Below are 21,534 nucleotides of genomic sequence, written 5' to 3'. Positions count from 1 at the left end.
CCTTTGTTCTAAGTTACAAAAAGCTCTGCTATTCTGAATCTGAAGTATGTTGAAAATAAAATGCTTTTTTTTCTGACATCAGGAATTTCACCTAGGCAATAGATTGAGATATCCCTTTAAATTTTTTGTGTACAAATCAGTTTCACCAACAATATTGTTTGATATTTCACCAACAATATTATAGTTTGATATTTAAGTTGTAAAACTAATATTTAAAGCGATGCTATGCCACAGGAACCTGATTATATTAATGATCCCAACATTTTATTTCAATTTTCTTTTCATGGAAAGCTAAGAGGAGTGTTCATTTATTTAACAGTATTTTGCTGGTATGACTGTTTGCGCAAACAAGTTATATACTTAAGTATAAGCATATAAAAATTTGAGCCCTAGGGGCGCCTGGGTGGCGCAGTCGGTTAAGCGTCCGACTTCAGCCAGGTCACGATTTCACCGTCCGGGAGTTCGAGCCCCGCGTCAGGCTCTGGGCTGATGGCTCAGAGCCTGGAGCCTGTTTCCGATTCTGTGTCTCCCTCTCTCTCTGCCCCTCCCCCGTTCATGCTCTGTCTCTCTCTGTCCCAAAAATAAATAAACGTTGAAAAAAAAATTAAAAAAAAAATTTGAGCCCTAGATTATGATCTCACCACCACCAAATTGAAGATTTCTGAGAATTATAGGAGAGATTGATCGCTGAATCTTCTAAGGAGCAAGTGTCCAATCCTATCCTAAGAGGGTCTCTGATGAACCATGACATGGCCATTAGCCATGAGACCTTTGGTTCTAGAAGGTACAAGCTCTATACATCTACCTAGAATAGGCCCTTGTATTTATAGATATTGAACAAGTGAGGCCTGCTATTATGATCTGTATTAATGTTTCAGTTTTCCCCCTGTGCTACCACTTTACAGCATCCTCCACTACAGAGTGGGAAATATGTTAAAATGTTAATGTTTTGAATAGTTTCACTCCTACTACTAGAAACAGCAGTAAGTGAGAAGCAAATTGTATTTGGAAATAAAATTCGTACTGCTATACCGTTAACAAGATAAGCATGGTATGTCCCAGGAACAAATGCCCTGTCACTCTGGTATTAGCTTGCACCCTGGCTATGTGTAGCTCACTTTTATTCCTGATGTACCCTTCAATTATAATTTATACTGTCATTTTATCTTTTTACAAGTGGTAAAATTGGTTTAATAGTTGTAGAATATTCCAGCAAATTTTTCCTTGGAAATAGTGATTGTTAAATGCATCATTTTATGCAGCCGAAGTATTGAACAAAAAGGAATTATCGTGGTAGTTTCCATAGAGTAAATAATACACATCAACAACCCAAAACTCAATAAAACATAGACCAAATTCTGCTGAAAGTTGTCATTATAAATTGGCACAAATCCTCCTCTAGCAAACACAGCCCATAATTTATCGTTTGGGATACAGTTTTGCACGTGATGGAAACTGGTGACCTGCAAGAGTATTCCCAATACCCTTGCCCAATGCTAGTGTTGTTTGCAAAGGCCCCCAGGAAGTCATTACCAAGCTCCATCTAGAAACAGACCAAAAAGGTCAGAGGTATACATAACATGAGACTCATGACCCATGTTTGTGGAGGACTGTGAGTATTCTTATTGAAAATATGGTGTAGTGTTCCAGAGCATCTGCCGCCGTTCTCAGACGTTAGTGAGTTTGAATATACCAGCGTCTACTTTTGAAGAGCATGCCAAAGACACATTTGTTCCTAAAACTCAGTCATTAGAGTTGAGCACCTACACAAATTCAATGAGTTTCAGTGGAACAGCAATTGGTTCTCCAAGTTAGAAAGTATAGAGTGGCTCAGAAACTGAAATGTGAGGAAACTGACCACCAATATAGAGATGAATAACCTAGGACAAGCTAATACTATCTATAACGTAGACACTGATTTGAAAATCCTGAGCATTATTCTGTAAAAGAGGAAGCTGAAAATATATTTAGCTTTCCAGAATCATGAATTTTATTCTATTTGAGTACAAATAGAAATCCCTCTCTCTCTTTCTCTCTCTCTCTCTCATGCACACACACACACACACACACACACATGCACACACGTGCATGCGTGCATGTACACACACACATGCACACACACAAAATTAAAGCCAATACAGCAAAAGAAATATAGAAATAAGAGACAACAGCTTGCAGTGAAAATACTACAGCCTTTGAAGCCGGTCAGATCTACATCTGAAACCTGTCTGATCCCTCATTGACTGTGCCAAATGGAGCAAGTTTTTTTATACTCTCAACCTGTTTTTTCATCTATAAAATGGGTGAAATATTTCTGAAAATGGGGCATTGCTGTGAGAATAACGTATGTTAGGTGCTAAATGTATGGGGTAGCCAATTGTTAAATAGTGACTATCATAAATACTAATTTTTAAGTAGTACACTTGACCTCAAAATATGCTGTTTATGCAAAATATAATTATTTTATAAAAATGTTTAAGCATTGCCACCTAAAGGAACATAAGCTTAAGGGTTATAACATATTGAACTTTTTAAAAACTAAATGATTATATGATTATCTAGCAATCGGATTTAATTTGTCTTTGCTTTAATAGCATTGCTAGCTTTGTTTTTGTTCTTTTCACAGTGAAGCTCACACAAAAAAGCAAGCTCACACAAAAAAGCATTGCCTTACCACTAGAAATTTTCATTTTTCTTTTAGTAATGATTTTGCCTTCGAATGGTTTGTGGAAGTGCCATATACCCTAACAACAATTCTCCTTGTATATTACATTTTAATATTAAGAAACCACAGAATAAGAAAGCAATTTGACATCTATATTATATTATTCTCTGCTTTCTATAGCTTTATTTCCAGTTGAAAGTGTTCAGTACTCTTTCTTGTGTCTTTCTTCTCTCCTAATAATGAAGATCTCTCCAGGACCTTTCCAAGCAAACAGACATCCCTTATGGCACAGTACTGGACTCTGCCGTGTATGAACATGTCCGGATGAAGGGAATGAATCCTTTTGAAAGGGACAGCATGTATTCCCAAATGTGGAGGATGATCAACAGAAGCAATGGATCAGAGAATAACGTTCTGGAATCCCAAGCAGGCATTCAAAAGGTACTGGTCATAGTTCTTCATTTAGAGTCCACTATTTTGTCTCCCATATTGAAATTGCTACATTGAGATTGGTTTATTTATTTTTATTTTAACTCCGACATAGAGTTCGTAGTTAAATTACACCTGCTATCGATTTAAAGAAGATTTTGAGTTGACACATTGCTTAAGCAGAAGGAATTCAAAGCCTTCTGTGCCGTGTCTACTGGATCTGTCTCCAATGGAATTCCAAAGCTAGAAAACATAAGCTAGTACATGAAGACTGAAAAAGTTTTTACAAGTCCCATTCCAAATTATCATTAAGATTATCCAATTCTTTCAGATGACTTTGGGGTACTTCCTATCCTGCATTTGCTTTTAGATGAAAACCTTATCTTTACTTATGATGTGGTGGGTAAAAGTTAATCTTGTCAATAAGTAAGGTGCCTACAAATGTCTATTTCAAAAGTGAAAATCTTTATCTTTATCTTTCATTAAATAACCATCATTTAGAAGATATTTTGCCAGGGGGGAAAAAAAGGTTATGAAGCATCCCTTTGTGTAAAACATGAAGCTAGTTTTTATTCTGGGCTGTGGTTTATAAAAACATATACAGAAGTAATCTTGTCTTCCTCAAGCCCTATCAATCTACATGGAAGAACTGAATGATTGTTGTTTAAAATTATCCCAGTGGCTAGCACAGTGAAAATCACAATGGTTGACATTCAGTAAATAATTGTGGGGTGAATGAATGAATGAATGGATGTCAATCACAGAAACAAGGATGGTATACACTTTTTCTCTATAACCTTCCACAGCAGAGTAATTTGGACCCCATGTCTGAGTTCCTTGTTGGAGAACATTTTGATGGCTATAGAAAATATTCTGCTGCAGGTTCTACCATTATTTTGTGCCTTTTCATATGATGTCCTTTATCTGCTGCTGCTATTATTATGCTTCCCTAGAGTGAACCTAGTTGATATCATTATTTTAAAAGGTAATGATGCTGATATAAACCTCTTTCCAAGTACTAATGATGCATTAGGATGTGAATGTCCTTGAAATGTTAGCAATGGCCTCTAACTCCTTCACCCTTATTATATTAAAGTCCTTTCCCAGGACCCAAGTATTGATCCTAAAATCCACTGGCTTCTAGAAGTTCGACAGTTACTGGGAGGAAGTGAAGGGTGGGAGAGAATCATTGAGTGAGTGGACTTATATGTTGTCTGGGGGAAATGAGAGGGTAGACATTTTAGGATTTACTAGATACACATAGGATATTAATGAATTTAAACCTCAGAATAAGAATACTAAGTGGTTTTTAGGAGAGTTCCTTTCCTTCATACTATTAATTGTTAAGAATAATTTTGTTTTCTTGGGGATGATTACATTCATAGTTTATATTTCTATTCTACATTAGAAGCCAAAGCTCTCCACACTTTACAACCTCTTTCTATGCCATATCATTTCAGATAACATTCACTTTTTTCTCCAAGCAGACATAAGGATACTCAGAAAATATTTTAATAAATATGTACTCACTCATTCATCATTTATTTATCCATTTTTTCATACAATATTTGGTAAGTAACAATTCTGTACCAAGCAGTGATCTAAGAACTGTAGAGAACTCCACCACAGAGAAATGATCATGGGATCTGTGAAATATAGTCTGGTGAGAGAGAAAGAAAAGAAAACTAAAACACATGATCAAACAAAATGACTTAAATTATGATTAATGCTATGGAAAAAAAACTCGGGTGCTCTTATAGAAATTAAAGAGAACATCTACTTGAAGAAGAGTTATCAAGTACATTTCCCTGAGGAGATAAAATATTAGTGATGGCCTGCCTGATCAGGAGCTGTTCACGTAGAAGAGAGGGTGGCAAGGCATCCAGACAAAGCATAGCCTAGGCAAAAGCCTGAGGGTACATTCAAGAAGCCAGTTTAAAATCAACACGAATTGGGACACCTGGGTGGCTCAGTCGGTTAGGCAGCGGACTTCGGCTCAGGTCATGATCTCGCAGTTTGTGAGTTCAGGCCCCTGTCGTGTAGGGCTCTGGGCTGACAGCTCAGACGCTGGAACCTCCTTTGGATTCTGTCTCCTTCTCTCTTTGCCCCTCCCCACTTGTGCTCTGTCTCTCAAAAATAAATAATTGTAAAAAAAAAAAAGTTAAAATCAACATGAACTGGAACATGTCAAATGAGAGAGCATGGAAGCAGGGATAGTAACAAGGGACAGATGATGAAGGACCTGTTGCCCTTAGGAATTCCGCTTTTATTTGGATGGGAAAAAAATGCTACTAAAATAGGGGAATGTTGTGATTCATTATTACCTCTCAAGAAGGTCTCTATAGCTAATGTATGGGAATTGGGTAAGAGTATGCAAAGAGTATAAACAGTGAGACAATAAGAGACTCATAAATTTCAGAGGTAGCCAGTCAAGTAGATACATGTAGTCAAAGCCTTGTTTTATTCTTATGTTCTTTCTCTCTCTCTCTCTCTCTCTCTCTCTCTTTCACACACACACACACACACACATGCACGCACAGCTCATATACCTTCCATTCTTTGTAGTAATACAAATTGGGTACACTTCCCATATCCTGGCATTTCCAAAATAAACCATAAAGTTATAAGATATGAAATGGCACATAGAAGCTATAAACGGTCATGTGTGTATTAAGATATACATATATATATCCCAAAGTCTTCAGAATTGTTTAAGAAAACATCTCTTTTTCAAAGTGTGTACACACAGTTTCCTACATTTTCTCTTTTTTCTTTTTTACCTTTATGTCTTTTAACCATAAAGAATTTAATTTGACAGTTGTGTATATGTAAAGAGAAAGCATAAATATCCATACGGAGAAAATTTCAATCAGAGATTCTGTGAAATAAAAATGTTTTAGACTAGGCTATTGATAATTTTCCATCCTGTGCTGAGAAGATTGGTTAATTATTTTTTAGACTTTGCTGTTTATTTATCTTTAAATATGTAATTATTGCATCACCTTTAAACTTGGGTTAGTGTTCCTAATGCTGTTACTGAATGTCACACATTTAAAAAAAATCTATTATGAAAAATGGAAAGAACCCTATTCCTAGAAAAAAAAAAAAAACCTATCTGCTTTCCTTTCCTGCTTCTTCTAGGTCTTAGGTGTATAGTTTTGGAGAAGTACCTTGGCTTCTCTGAGACTTATCTACTCATCTGTATAATGATTACAGTGTGGGAATTAAAAACCTGGACTTTGCAGGCATGTCAACCTGGGTTTGAATACAGTTCATTTTTTTTTTTTAACTAAAATGTGTAAATGTGTCTAGTTACTTAAAACTCTCTGGACCCCAGGATTTTCATCATGCTGATAAGAATTCCTACTTCATATGTTTTTTCTCATTATTTAAAAAATACGTATAGGAGCGCCTGGGTGGCGCAGTCGGTTAAGCATCCGACTTCAGCCAGGTCACGATCTCACAGTCCGTGAGTTCGAGCCCCGCGTCACGCTCTGGGCTGATGGCTCAGAGCCTGAAGCCTGTTTCCGATTCTGTGTCTCCCTCTCTCTCTGCCCCTCCGCCGTTCATGCTCTGTCTCTCTCTGTCCCAAAAATAAATAAAAACGTTAAAAAAAAATTTTTTTTAAAATACATATATATGTAGAAGCATCAATAAATAGTAGGATTAGAGCAATAAACTCATAAAATGATCCTTAAGATTACCTGAGGAATGTAAATGTGACTAATTTGTAACTACAAAGCTTTATTACTTAGTATCTTCTAAGGTTAAGTTAAAATTATACTGTAATGAAAAGAGTAATTAATGAAAGAAGTAAAGAAGAACAATTTCTATTCCGTGGTAGTCTACTGATAAAGACAGCTTATGAGTTTAAAATGGCAAATCATGTCACCTAGCATTATACCATATTCATTCCATTTTCTGATTTACTAGAGGGGTAGTGAAGAATGTCCTTATGAATTCATAATGGAAAATACCAAAGTGAAAATTACTTGTTGTATATACATTCTTCTAACCAAAATCAGAGATAGCTGAAAATTGATTAGACAGAAAATAGGTAATAACAATAGAATGTCTTTTGGTTCAGTTTGCTAGGTCTTGGCCAGCTTCTCTTAAAACACAAAACCAACCAACCAAAATATAATAACCTCACCTGCTAAAAGGTCACTGGGAGCTTATAAGACTGAGAACTATGAGACATGAAATGTGGCTGTGCATTCTTCCTTGGGCAACTGGTCTTGCACATCCCACACAGCAGCTTCCTCTTCTCGGTCATCAGTTTCTAATTTGTTCAGGCAGAAAACACCGTAGAGGTCTTCTAGGTCAATTTTCTACAGAAGGGCAAACTTCTACAGTATCTTTGACAAGAATTCATATATATAGTAACTGCCTTCCAGGAAAGCCTGAATCACTGTGCAAACAATCCTAATTATAACTTTAAATAGAGACCATTAATGTCTCAGCTTGTGTTTGTTCTTAATAGTGCTACTAGTCTCATTAAGTTTCTCTCACTTGAAGGTAGAACTTGATCTCTTCTCACATCGTTCTGCTCATACCAAAGAAAGCTGTATAAATGAGGATTAAGTAAATGAGTTCTGATCTGCTATTATTGGGAGACATTCACCTGTAACAGACTAGCCTAATTAAACTGGAACAAATTTGTTTCCATCTTCCTCTTCTCAGGACTTTTTGCATAAATAGAAAAAATGTATATGAAAAATATAACTGAAACTTTTAGTGCATTCATTCAACAATTATTTATTGAGAACCTTCTATGTATCAGCCAGTATTTTGGTTGCTGGAGTGAAAATAAATGAAAACAAAATGCCTCCACAAAGTTCACACCCTAGTGTAAGAGGCAGACAATAAACAAATAAAATGTGTTGTATTTCAGTAGTGATGTGTTAAGGAGAAAAAGTAGAAAGAGGGAAAAGGGAGACAAGAAGGAGATGGTCTGCCTTGTTAAATCAGATGTCCAGGGAAGGATTCACTAAGAAAATGACATTGTGGGGGTGGTTCCTGAGTGGCTCAGTCTGTTGAGTGTCTCTTGATTTCAGCTCAGGTCATGATCCCAGCCTCGCCTCAGGCTCCAACCTGAACATGGAACCTGCTTAAGATTCTCTCTCTCTCTCTCTCTCTCTCTCTCTCTCTCTCAATCTTCTCTATCTCCCTCTGCCCCTCTCCCTCCCCTCAAAAAAATTTTAATAAAGAAAAATAAAGAAAATGACATTGGAATAAAGTCTTGAAGCAAGTGGGAGGGAGACAGAGAGGTGTTTATCTAAGTGACATGTTTTCAGATAGAGGGTCAGCCAATGCAAAGGCCCTGAGGTGGGAACATGCCTGGATGTTCTAAGACTATGAAGGAAGCTCATGTAAGTCAGAAATAAAGGATAATATCAGAAGTATAACAAAGTCAGAGAAGTAGAAGGCCAGGTGGTAGGGGAGAAGGTGTATCTTTGCAATCTTGTTACTCACAGTATGAGTAACAAGGCAACATCAGCATCACTTGAGAGCTTCTTAGAAATGCAGACTCCTGGGCCCCATCAGAGTCAGCCCTTCTGAATGTAAATGTCATTCTAAGAAGATTACCAGGTGATTTGTAAGCATGCTAACATCTGAAAATACTAATACAGGGCTGTATAGAACATATAGAACATTCTAAATGGGCTTTTACAGAGCTCCTGGCTGGCTCAGTTGATTAAGCATCCGACTTTGGCTCAGGTCCCAAGCCATGGGGAGGGCTCTATGCTGACAGCTCAGAGCATGGAGTCTGCTTCAGATTCTGTGTCTCCGTCTCTCTCTGCCCTCCTCTGCTTATGCTCTCTCTCTTTCTCAAAAATAAATAAACATTCGGGGCGCCTGGGTGGCGCAGTCGGTTAGGCGTCCGACTTCAGCCAGGTCACGATCTCGCGGTCCGGGAGTTCGAGCCCCGCGTCGGGCTCTGGGCTGATGGCTCAGAGCCTGGAGCCAGTTTCCGATTCTGTGTCTCCCTCTCTCTCTGACCCTCCCCCGTTCATGCTCGGTCTCTCTCTGTCCCAAAAATAAATAAACGTTGAAAAAAAAAAATTTTTTTAAATAAATAAACATTTAAAAAAGTTAAATGGGCTTTTACTCCATGGGAGATACGAAACTTAGGAAGGTTTTGAACAGAAAAGTCACATGATAGGGGTGAATGGGTGGCTCAGTTGGTTAAGTATCAACTCTTGATTTTGGCTCAGGTCATGATCTCACAGTTTGTGGGATCAAGCCCTGCATCGGGCTCTGCACTGACAGCATGAAGCCTGCTTTGGATTCTCTATCTTCCTGTCTCTCTACCCCTCCCCCATCTCATGCTCATGCTTGCTCTCTCTCTCTCTCTCTCTCTCAAAATAAATAAATAAACATTAATAAAAAAAGAGTAACATGATATAATTCATATTTTGGCAGGTCAAAAATAAAGATCTGACTAGAAATGGAGGATCTGTATGTAGAACTAAAAGAGAAGTCTCTGGTTATTTAGAGGGTGATATTTATTTCCTGACAACCTATTAAGCTCAGGTGTTGAAGAACAAATTCTAAAAGCTCTCAGCATTGAAGACTACTCAGGATTGAAAATCAGGATTGGTAGGATTAAAATCCTGTCCTAGCCAGAGGATCCTAATGGTAACTGCATAATACCTCAGACTACATAGTTCAAAGAGGATATAAAAATCTGATGGATACTATGGCAACAGGGAAGTGAGGGATGGTGTTGGCAGCAGCAGTTTTCAATCAGAAAGATAGCATCAATTTACAAGTCTAATTAGTCTACACAAGTCCCCGAGCTGTATAGGGAAAGGGAAACTGACAAGGTCCAGGTGTAAAGCAAAACCTCCAGGCTCAGGCCCCAGCTCTAGTGACAGCTGGAAAATTGGAGTATTGAAATGAAAGCCAAGACAAAAGATTGGTCATGTCAAATGGGCCACTATCAAGGACTTTTGAGGACTGGTGTAGAGAGACAAATTCTAGGTCCGATGAACTGGTGCGGTAGACCTACCTTCTTTATTTATCTATGGCTGACAAAACTGGGTGGATTGAACCTCCCATTTTATTAATTCATTCGCAACCTATTCAGTGAGCACCAATCATTTACCAGGCCCTGTTCTGGGCATAAGAAATTAAACAGAACAAGCAAAGCCCCTACCCCAATGGAGATTATTTTGTAGTAAAGAGAAAAAAATAGACAATCACATAAACATGTGCTATGAAGAAAAATTAGAAAGGTAAGGATGAAAGAAAGCAGAGAAAGAAAAGGGATGTTTGCCATCATATATAAAGTGGTTCCAGAAGGCATCTCTGAGAAAATGACATTTGAGTAAAGACCTGAAAGAGGACAGGGTATACCATGAAGACAGTGGGGAGACAGGGCAGGAAGTGCTCTGACCAGAAGGAATATTACTGCAGAAGGAATATTACTGCAAAATTCCTGAGGCAGAAACTAGCTTGGCATGATGGAGAGAAATGTCAAGACCAATATGGCTGAAGAAGGGTACATGGAGGCGGGGTGGCAGATAGGGTGTGCAAGGGAGATAGGTAGGAAATAAGGTCACATCAGGGATTAGGCTGGATGGTGACCTAAAAATGTTGAAGCTTGGGCCCCACTAAAGTTCCAACTGTATCTTTTTTTTTATTATCGAGATACAATGAACATATAACATTATGTTAGCTTCAGACATACAACATGATTCTATGGTTATGTATATTGCAAAATGATCACCACAATAAATTTAGTTAACCTCCCTCACCGTTGTTACAAATTTTCTTTTTGTGATAAGAACTTTTAAGATCTATTCTCCTAGCAACTGCTATACATGAAATACAGCATTATTAACTATTTCACCATGCTGTACACTACATCCCATGACTTATTTATAACTAGAAGTTTGTACTTTTCAACCCCTTTTGCCCATTGTACCTTAATTAGGGAGTGGAAGGCATCTGAATATCTTAAATCCTTTCAGGTGATTCTGATTCACAATAAAGGTTGGAAATCACTGGTATTTAAATTACTTTGGAGCCATTTGGAGCCATTTAAATTACTTTGATTTTGAATAATTCTGAGATAGGAAACCCAGGAAGGTTGTGAGTGGAAGATTGACATGATCTGACTTACTTACAAAGGTCCACTCAAAGTGCTATGTGGGAGATAGGAGAGGTCAAGGCTAGAAGAAAAAACAGAGATGAGATTACTGTTATAATCCAAGTGAGACATGATGGTGGATGGACCACAGTGGTTATGGTGGAAGTGGTGAGAAGTGATTGAATTTGAATACGTTGTGAAGGTAGCTCTGACAAATTTTCTAAAAGATTGAATATGAGCTATGAAAAAGAGGAGTTAAAGATGAGTCCAATGTCTTTGGCCTAAGCAGTAGGAAGAATGAAATTAACATTTATTAAGGTTGAGAAAACTATGGGAAGAGCAGATTTGAGAAGCCAAATGAGAATTTGCCTTTGGCATGATAGCTAACATGAAATGTTTATTAATTATCCAGGAAAAGATGCCGAGAAAGCTGCTTTCTATATATGAGTTGACTGTTTAGGAGAAAGTTCCAGCTGGAGATTGGAGATTACTAACATAGAGTCTGTATTTAAAGTCATAAGACTCGATGATATCACTAAGGATATGTGTCTATCTAGAGAAGAAAACTATGTAAAGACTAATCCCTGGGACAATTTAGTATTTAGAGGAGGGAGTGTTTAAAAGGGTATAACAGAATCAGGAAAGGATCAGCCAGAGAAGCAGGGAAAAAAACAAAATCAGTTGTTTAGAAGCCAAATGAAAAAGTATTTCAAGAAGTTAAAATGATCAACCGTCTGTGAAATGATGCTTATGGATCAAGTATAGTGAAGATCGAGAATTAATGATTTATTTGGCAACCAGGATTCTCTGGTGACCTTGAGAAGAGCAGATCTGGTAGAGGGAAAGGAGAAGGAATTAGAATTAGATTGGAGAGAAAAAAAGAATGAGAAGAGAAGCAGTGGAGATGACAAGAGTAGGTACTTTTATTTATTTTCTTTTTTATTTTAATTTTTTATTCAAGTATAATTAGTGTTTTATTAGTTTCAGGTGACAGTGTAATGATTTGACAATTTTATACACTACTCAGTGCCCATCATGATAAGTGTGCTCTTAATCCCTTTTATTTATTTCACCTGTCCCCTACCCACTTTCCCTCTGGCAACCACCCATTGTTCTTTATATTTAAGAGTCTGGGTTATTTTGTTTTTCTTGTTTCCTTTGTTCATTCATTTTGTTAGAGTAGGCACTGTTTTAAAAAATGTTTCTTTATTTTGAAAGAGAGAAAGAGATAGAGTGAGCAGGGAAGGGGCAGAGAGAATGGGGCACAGAGAATCCTAAGCAGGTTCTATACTGTCAGCGCAGAGCCCAATGCAGGTCTCAAACTCACGAACTGTGAGATAATGACCTGAGCTGAAATCAAGAGTCAGACACTTAACTGACTGAGCCACCCAGTCACCCCTAAACTAGGCACTCTTTAAAGGTGCTCTGCTAAAAGTAAATGCTGAGTAATAGCAAGGAGGGTCCTGAAGTAGGATGTGATGTTTGGGAAAAAATGTTTTATGAAAAAAGATGTGTGCAATATCTGTATACTGATGGGATTATACAGTAAAGAGAGGGAAACTCAAGGTGCAGGAGAGATAGGAGAACTGCTGGAGATCTGTCCTAGAGTAGGTGATAAGTAATGATATCTAGTACACAAGTGGAGGGTTTGAATTTAGGAACACACTCCATCCATATTAAGAGAAAGTAGAATATATGGCAATACATGCAGATACGTTAGAAGATACAATGGTGGAAGTATGTGGAAGATCATTATTGAATGTTTGTATTTACTCAGAGAACTAGGAACTCAGGCCCATCACCAAAGTGTAAGCAACAGGATAAAGATTCTGGAGATTTGAAGAGAAAGAAGAAAGGAATGGTTGTTCGGGAGAATGGGAGGGACAGTAGGCTAGTGAAATGTAATAGTACTCCTGCAAAAAACTAAAGGCCCTTTTGCAACAGTGATCATGACAATAAGATAAAACCAATCAGCATGACTGTGGGCTTTTCTCTAAGCCATCTTCAGCTGCCTGAGCATAAACATGGAGTCCACAGAGAATAGATTTCACCAGAATTAGTGTTTACCAGATAAACATGGTAGAAAAACAATGGAGTGAGGGAATTGAGGATATATTCAAAGAAATTATCATAATTATGAATCATGGAAGCTAATCTGTGTAGGAGAAAAGTGGTGACCCAGAGGAGATTGAGGTTGCCAGGAGGATGGCATGAACAATGGACTCTTGGTCTAAATGGACTGAAGAACTGCTGGAGTCCATGAACCAGAAGGACAGGACTAGAAGTAATATGAAGTTGGTTCAGAGATGACACAGTTGAAATTGAGATGATGAAGAAAGTGCTAGTATTGTAAATAATGTGACATGGGAGTGGGTGGCTAAGGTGGGAAGAGAGACAGAATCTTCAAAGAAGAAGAAGCCAAGAAACTGAGAAGCCAAGTACTGGAAAAGGATATCTGTGTGAAGAATCAGATCACCAAGAATAACCACAGAACTAGAATTTGAGAGAGTGACAGAGAGCCAAGTTATAAAATCTTTGAGCAATATTGGAGTGACACGGAATCAACAGATGACTGCTGTAAGAATGAGTATAGTCTGATAGCATGAGCTTCAAAGCTAGAAGACTTTGGAGTCAAAGCTCTAGAAGTGGTTCAAGGGGCAAGGAGGATACCTTCCCATGATCCACCCCCAGTAGTATGAATGTTGTAGAAAAGAAAAATAGCTACTATTTGGGGAGACCAAAGGCAGTGTAATAAGTATATCCAGAAGAGAAGCAGGTTCTACCCAGTAAACAAAGGTAAAAGGAAATTAAAAAAACAACAAAAACAGATTAAGGATATAGGCAGGGCTTGGGACAATCTCAGTTTTGCCAGATGTCCCACTGTTATTATTAACAGTACCCTTCTGATATTGTGACTTATAATAAAAAATATATGTTTGATCTTCCTCCTGTTTCTGGCACAGAGCTCCTAAATCCTTGGAATTTCCTAAGTGCTAAAAGCAATAGGGGTGTCTTTTATTATGTTAATAAGATGACTTATGGACTGCATCTCCCATCCTTAGATGAGGAACGAATCAAGTGATTAGAGGGTTGAAACTTTCAGTCCCATCTTCTAAAGGGGAGGGGGCTAGAGATCAAGTTTAATCACCAATGGCCATTGACTTAATCAAATATGCCTAGGTAATGATGCCTCCATAAAAACCCAAAAGGACAAGGAGAAGGTTGTTGGAACCAACCAGGAACACAGGTTAACAACATGAGCTTGCAATTGGCTTCTGATTCTGTAGAATCAGATGATATCTCCTGTAGCTAGTGTCAGAATTGAGTTGAATTTAAGACACAAAACTGATGTCTGGGAATTGTTGATGTGCACCCTCCCCCAACCTACATCAAAATTGGTCCCAAAATCTTAAGACCCTTCATTCTAAAGGTTATTGCCATCAGAACAATAAATTGTATGATGGCCCCACACACAAGGATCATGATAGTGGTGGAGTTCCATAGAGCAAGTGGAAGAGTCCAGAGAGAGAGGAATGGGAAAATTGGTCAAAGCCAAAGGATGCACATAGGAGTAACCTGGAAGTCTTGGATTTTTCCTGATAATGGACATTTGGGGGAACTAGAGCCAATATAGGCTTTAGGCTCTCAGCAAATTGTTTTGGTAAATTAGTGAGTATGCAGTGAAAGAAGGATTCAGCATGTTGCCAGGAGCATTCTGACGATGGCAGGGTGGAGGCTTGGCTAAGAGCAGTCTTACCAACAGCTGAGAGATTTGAAGGCATGGCTTCTTCTCACAGCTAAGTAAGACTGGGAAAGGTAGAAGCTGCTGTCCTAGACTTAAGAATGAAGCAAGCAGGAAACAAATTACATTTTAAAAGGCTGTGAGTACAAAACAAATTTCAGCTGCTACAGGTTTACATAGAGTAATCCCTGGTCTTATGCAACTCAAACCCAAGAGCCACACTGGCTGTATTCTCTTTTCTAGTTGTTCCATTCCCCTTCCTGTTTGAGCTGTATAATATCATTTAGCATTGAGTAAGAAGACCAAAGTAGACAACAGCTATGAGGACAGAGAGGATAAGAGTTAACTTGGGCTTCAGTGAGTGACTTGGTAACATACTAAGTACATGACTTTAAAATCGGGGCTAAGCCCCATTACAGAAATGAATAATTAGACGGAACACACTTGGGGAAAATCAAAGCAAAATACTAAACAACTTTGGGTCTTTGAAAATGCCAGGAGTCCTGGGCTGTCATGCCACTGTGCTTAGAGGTAGCAGTGCACTGAGGTGCCTGGGTGGCTGAGTCATTTAAGCGCTCAACTTCAGCTCAGGTCATGATCACACTGTTCGTAGGTTCATGCCTCACATTGGGCTCTGTGCGGACAGCCCAGAGCCTGGAGCCTGCTTCAGATTCTGTGTCTCCCTCTCTCTGCCCCCCCCCCCACATAAAAATTAAAGTAAAATAAAGTAGCAGTGCATTTGCTATATTTGCTATTTTGCCAAATGATTTCAACAAACAGTATATGACTCACTTTAGCACTTCACCACACATCTGGGAGCTCAAATCCCAGTGGCATATTTTCTGTTTGCCCAAAATCAAAGTTTTCAGGTCCATGTCAGTTATCATGCAGTGAAAGTACATCAATGGGACAATTAAAACAAACAAACAAACAAACAAACAAACAAACAAAACACAGTGATCATTCCCAGCAGCCCTGCCAGTGCATTTTTAATGTCTGGGATTGGGCATTTTTAGTATTACATTTTTAGAACATTTTTTTTGTTTGCCATACTCTTTATGGATGTTTGAAATCAAAATTAGTCTTGAGTAGATATTTTCTCAAAGGGAAAAGGAGAAGCCCCATACTATATACTTCTTAAGCAGTCATAAGCATTTTAACCTCAGTGAGAATATATTAGGTCATAACACACAAAGCAAACCGAAAACTGAAAGATTTTTTTTCTAAATTCCCAGATAAAATAGATACAGATTCTGTAAATTAAAGTGAAAGTAATAAAGTGATGTTTTTGTATACAAAGATGATACTACTAAACTGCCATTAGCAGAGCATGTAATTTTAAAATTGCTTTTTTACTATATAAGTGATTTAATCCATGATGAAAGCCAGACCTGCTCCAATTCTTCTTTTAATTAGCTCCATTCAATTCCAATTCGTCTACTCATTCACTCATTCCTTTAATCAGCAAACATTTATTCAGGGGCTGCTAAATACCAGAAACTATGATAGGCACAGAGAATGCAGAGATGGATTAGTGCAGTAAGGGTGGGACAGTATAATGCAGCCCAGTAGCTAACCTATGGGGAAATGTACAAGATGCCATGAGAAAACAGAGAAAGGGAGATGACTCTGGTTCAGATCACAAAGACTTCCAAGAGGAGGTAATGTCAATCTTAGAGTAATTAGGATTTAATTAAGTGAAAGAGAGATAGGAATAGGTAGGATGAGAAGGAGACAGCCTGAACAAAAACATGGAGGTGGGCAGAACACAGTACAGGCAAGAAACAAAATTAGATATAAGGCATTTCTGTTAGTCAAGGTTTTCTAGAGAAAAAGAACAATACCTGTACTCATATATCGCATTCATATATTTGTGTGTATATATGTGTGGAGATATGTTTATACACAAAGTAAGATTCTTATAAGGAATTGGCTCATGCAATTATGGAGGCTGACAAGTCCCATGATCTTCTGTCTATAAGCTGGAGACCCAGGAAAGCTTATGATTTAAATTCCAGAGAAGTAGGAGCACTGATGGTATAAATCCCAGTTCAAGGGAAGGAGTAGACTGATGTTCCAGCTCAATAGTCAGTCAGGAGGATGAAGCGAGGAAGGGGCGGGGGGCGGTGGGAGAAGGAGAGAGAGAGAGAGACAGAGACAGAGAGAGAGAGAGAGAGAGAGAGAAACTTCTCTACCTGTTTGTTCTGTTCCAGCCCTCCACAAGTTAGACATTATCCACCTACACTGGGGAGGTCAATCTGCTTTACTCAGTCTACCAATTCAAATGCTAATCTCTTCTAGAAGTACACTCATGGGCACACCCAGAAATAATGTTTAATCAGATATCTGGGCATCCCATGACCTAGTCAAGTTGACACATAAAATAAACTATCACAGTGCTACAGTATAGTGAAAAGGGGGTAGGAGGTGCAGTTTATAAGTGTGGATGAGACACCTGCTGGGCCATGTATCATCTGACTCTGCTATTTGGATATTAATTGTATAGGTTAACTAAATGTGCAAGAAGGTGTGAAAAGAATAACGAAAAATATTTGAAAAGAAATACCTGAATTGGAAAGAAGATATAGCCACTTTGGACCTCAGTTTTCTTCTTTATCTTTATAATTGTGCAAATGGAATAGATGAATTCTGAGAATACTTCTGGAGCTAATTTTGGACTCTAATTTCAATCTGTTTAATAGGCACAAGAAAATACACCTCTCAGGGAGCTACTGAGGCCCCTAGTGGGAGCACCGGTCCTGGTTTAACACATAACCTGGTGCTCAAGCATTCCTTCCACAAAAGAATCCCAGCTTTGTAGTTCCCCAGGATGAAAGATAATAGATAGATGCATCTTTGTTTCCTTGTGGTTCCATTATGTTCACAAACTTCTTTATCCAACAGATAGTATAAATGACCCATTGCCGTGTTTTAGTTCTTACTCTCAAAGTTACTTCCCAAATTGGAAAATGCTTATACATTTAAAAAATTTCTGTTGGAAAAGTACAACAAAAGTAAAAAGTATAAACCCACCATAATTATATAATCACCTCACTCTATCCATACAATTTTACCCTCAGTTAACCTCCATTAAAATAGCAGAGTGCACATCTTCATGACTTTCTTCTTTAGTTAATGGGCACCTATATGCACACAGTTTTTTGTTTGGTTTGCATTTGGACTTGTTTTTAATGGACTGTTCTCTGCCTTTGTCTTTATCAATCTCTGTCATTAGCATCTTTCAAGTTAGCACATATATTTATACCTCATTTTAATACACTCAAAATATTCTATGAACTATCATTATTTATCAAATCATTGCCCTTGATGAATACTTTGAATGGTTCTCATATCCTATAAGTAGCTACGGTGGACATTTATTTTTATATATTTGTTATTTACTTTTGTAAAGACAGTCATAAAAGTAGGATTCTGAGTTAAGGAGTATATGCATTTACAAATTTAATAACCACTCTCCAAGTAGTATCTAAAAATGCTGAACCAATTTCTACTTCCAGTACAAAGGAGAGTTCTGTTTTCCCACTTTCTTGCCTGAAATTGCCAGAAGTAAAATGTACTACATTTTTATTTTTTCACTTTTACAAAAATGATGAATGAAATGTATCTCACTCTTATTTTCACTTTTCTGATTATGAGGGGGAGCATTTTTTCAAATGTGTATTAGCTTTTATGCGTCGTCCTTGTTTTGCTAATTTATTTCTTTGATCCTTTTATTGACTTGTTATTGTCAGTTTTAATAGCTCTTTTTTAAAAGATTAGTAAGAGGGGAGCCTGGGTGGCTTAGTTGGTTAAGCATCTGACTCTTGATCTCGGCTCAGGTCATGATCTCAGGGTTCGTGATTTTGAACTCCACGTTGGGTTCTGTCCAGACAGCACGGAGCCTGCTTGGGATTCTCTCTCTCCTCTGTCTGCTTGCACACGTTCTCTCTCTCTCTCTAACTAAATAAATTTTAAAAAGTAATAAATTAAGAAGATTACTCAGTAATAAGATTACTAAGTTATAAGTAATCTTATTAATTTATAAGATTAATATGAGTACTTTGTTTTCTTTTGTCACTCTACCTTTAACCCATCAGACTTTTCTAATCCGTGTCCACATCCACATTTACACTGTCAGTTAAACAGATGTACTGGCAAGCTAACACAATTTGGTCAGGCCCTAATATAAATCCACATGCCCCAAGGTACACTTCATAAGACAACATTTCTTTTTGCCCGACAGTACTTTCAAAGAGCAGCATTTACTTTGTGAAAAATGGGAAAAGCTAAATGATTTTGTAAATATGCCTCTAAGCTGGCCACTGTTTGCTATCTTCCCTTTTATCCCTAAGAATATTAATATAAATAAGAATTGTATAATACTTAGTTCCCTACTAACAAATCTATGCTGAGAGGGCTTCAAGTTCTTGAATGCTTTTCTATAGCAAAGATATTGGACTTTCATGGATATGTATTTGTTTCCATTACATTGAGCTGTAGACCTTTAACACATACTTTGAATTTTTAGCTTCTCATCAAACTCTCCTTTCCTCACTAGAAGAATTAGCAGTCTAACTAGGTTTTATTTGCATTCCTGTGAGTTCCAGCCCTTGGTTGTCCTTTCATATATATGCTCAAAGGGGCCTTTCTCTCCTCTCACTCTGATTTATGTGCTCAGTATTCTACTGTGATTTTCAGCTTCTCAACTGCTGAATTCAATTCTGCTACTAAAGCTTAAATGCCATGATTACTACCGTATCACTGTGCTTTAACATTTCTCAGGTTAATTGTCATCTTAACTACTAAAGCTTCTGATTACAAATTCCTCCTTTATTGTTAAATATCCATAGTACTATTGTTTTTCTTATTTTAAATCAATATGCTTTGTAAAATCCTTTAGGGCTCTGCCATCTGGCACCAACTCATCTGAGAGATAATAAAATAAAATTTCAATGCCTTGATGGTATTTGGGGGCAATAAATATATTACAAAACCATGCTTATGCTTGGTAGAAAATAACCTGCATTTTCAAATTTATCTTTATTTCTTCTATTACAGATAATATTAAATACAGGAATTCAAAAGTGCAGAATAGGTTTTTCAAAAGTCTATAACTGGAGCGCCTGGGTCACTCAGTCAGTTACATGTCTGACTTTGGCTCAGGTCACGATCTCAGTTTGTGGGTTCGAGCCTGACATCAGGCTTTCTACTGTCAGTGTAGAGCCTGCTTCAGATCCTTTGTCCCCAGCTCTCTCTGCCCCTCCCCTGCTTGTGCTATCTCTTTCAAAATAAATAAATAAACTTTATTTTATTTAAAATGAAGCTCCATAACTAAGGGTAGAGTTTCTATTTTTATGTCATAAAGAGTTAGTTTATAATATAATCTGACTATATGGCATTAATAGTTTTCATATTTAACATTCAACATATAAATTTTATTGAAATTTTAAATTTTATTTATTTATTTGTTTTAAATTGTTAAATACTTGTAACATAAAATTTACCATCTTAACCATTTTTATATGTATGGTGTAGTGGCATTAAGTACATTCTCATTATTATACAACCATCAACATGATCCGTCTCCAAAATTCTTTTCATCCTGCAAAATTAAAATTCTATACCCATTAAAGAATAGCTTCCTATTCCTTCCTCCCCCAAAGCCCTGGAAACCAACATGCTGCTTTTCGACTTATGCATTTGTCTGCTATAGGAAACTCATGTAAGTGGAATCATGCAGAATTTGTCTTTTTGTGACTGTTTCACTTAGCATGACACTCTCATGGTTCACCACGTTGTAGCATGTGTCGAATGTCCTTCCTTTGTAAGGCTAAATGATATTTATTTCATTGTATGTGTATACCACATTTTGTTCATCCATTTATTCCTTGATAGGTATTTAGGTTTCCTCCACCTTTTGGCTATTGTGAATAATGCTACTAATTACAATGGTTGTTCAAATATATTTGAGTCCCATTTTTTCAGTTCTTTTAGGTATATACCTAGAAGTGAAATTGCTGGCTCATATGGTAATTCTATTTTTAATATTTTGAGGAATGGCATATTGTTTTCCACAGTGACTGCACCATTTTACATTCCCACCAATAGTGCACGAGGGTCCAATTTCTCCGTATCCTCACCATCACTTATTCTGATTTTTTTTTTTTGATGTTTGCCATCTTAATAGGTGTGAGGTGGTACATACAGATTTAGGTTCCATTTTAAGATTCCTCTTTTTTAAGAGGCACTCTTTCGGCTAACAAACTCAAATTGCCATAATCTCCATCATTTATTCCAATAGAAATTAGATTGTACTGGGAGTTATATAAAGCCTAGAATTCATGAGAGGTAGGACTTGATCCAACCCACAAAAACAACTTACCAAGAGTGATTCTTAAAGACAGAAAAGACCAATAATCTAACAACCTGCTGGAGGCAGCAAGAGAAGCAAATCAGAATGGGAAAAGAGGCATACATAGTTCAACAAAACAAAACAAAGCCCATGCTATTCTAACATGCCCAGTTGAGAAGTGTTGGTTTTTCTAAAGTCTCTGGGAATGTTTATCTCTATTACCTATTCCTATTCCCAGAATTCATCAC

At 37.5% G+C, this 21,534-nt stretch overlaps 1 protein-coding gene across 1 annotated transcript in view; it reads left to right on the top strand.

The window, feature by feature from the left end:
• Positions 1 to 21,534, top strand: part of GRID2 (glutamate ionotropic receptor delta type subunit 2) — a 1,450,102-nt gene that overhangs the window by 1,222,836 nt on the left and 205,732 nt on the right. The window contains exon 13 of the mRNA XM_043572183.1: positions 2,911 to 3,106. Within this exon, the coding sequence (XP_043428118.1) occupies positions 2,911 to 3,106 (196 nt within the window). The remainder of the gene's footprint in view (positions 1 to 2,910; positions 3,107 to 21,534) is intronic.

Source organism: Prionailurus bengalensis, chromosome B1 (assembly GCF_016509475.1).
Source record: "Prionailurus bengalensis isolate Pbe53 chromosome B1, Fcat_Pben_1.1_paternal_pri, whole genome shotgun sequence".
In the NCBI taxonomy this organism is placed as follows: Eukaryota; Metazoa; Chordata; class Mammalia; order Carnivora; family Felidae; genus Prionailurus; species Prionailurus bengalensis.
Note: the sequence above shows the minus strand (reverse complement) of the source record. Positions and strands in the feature narration are given on the sequence as shown.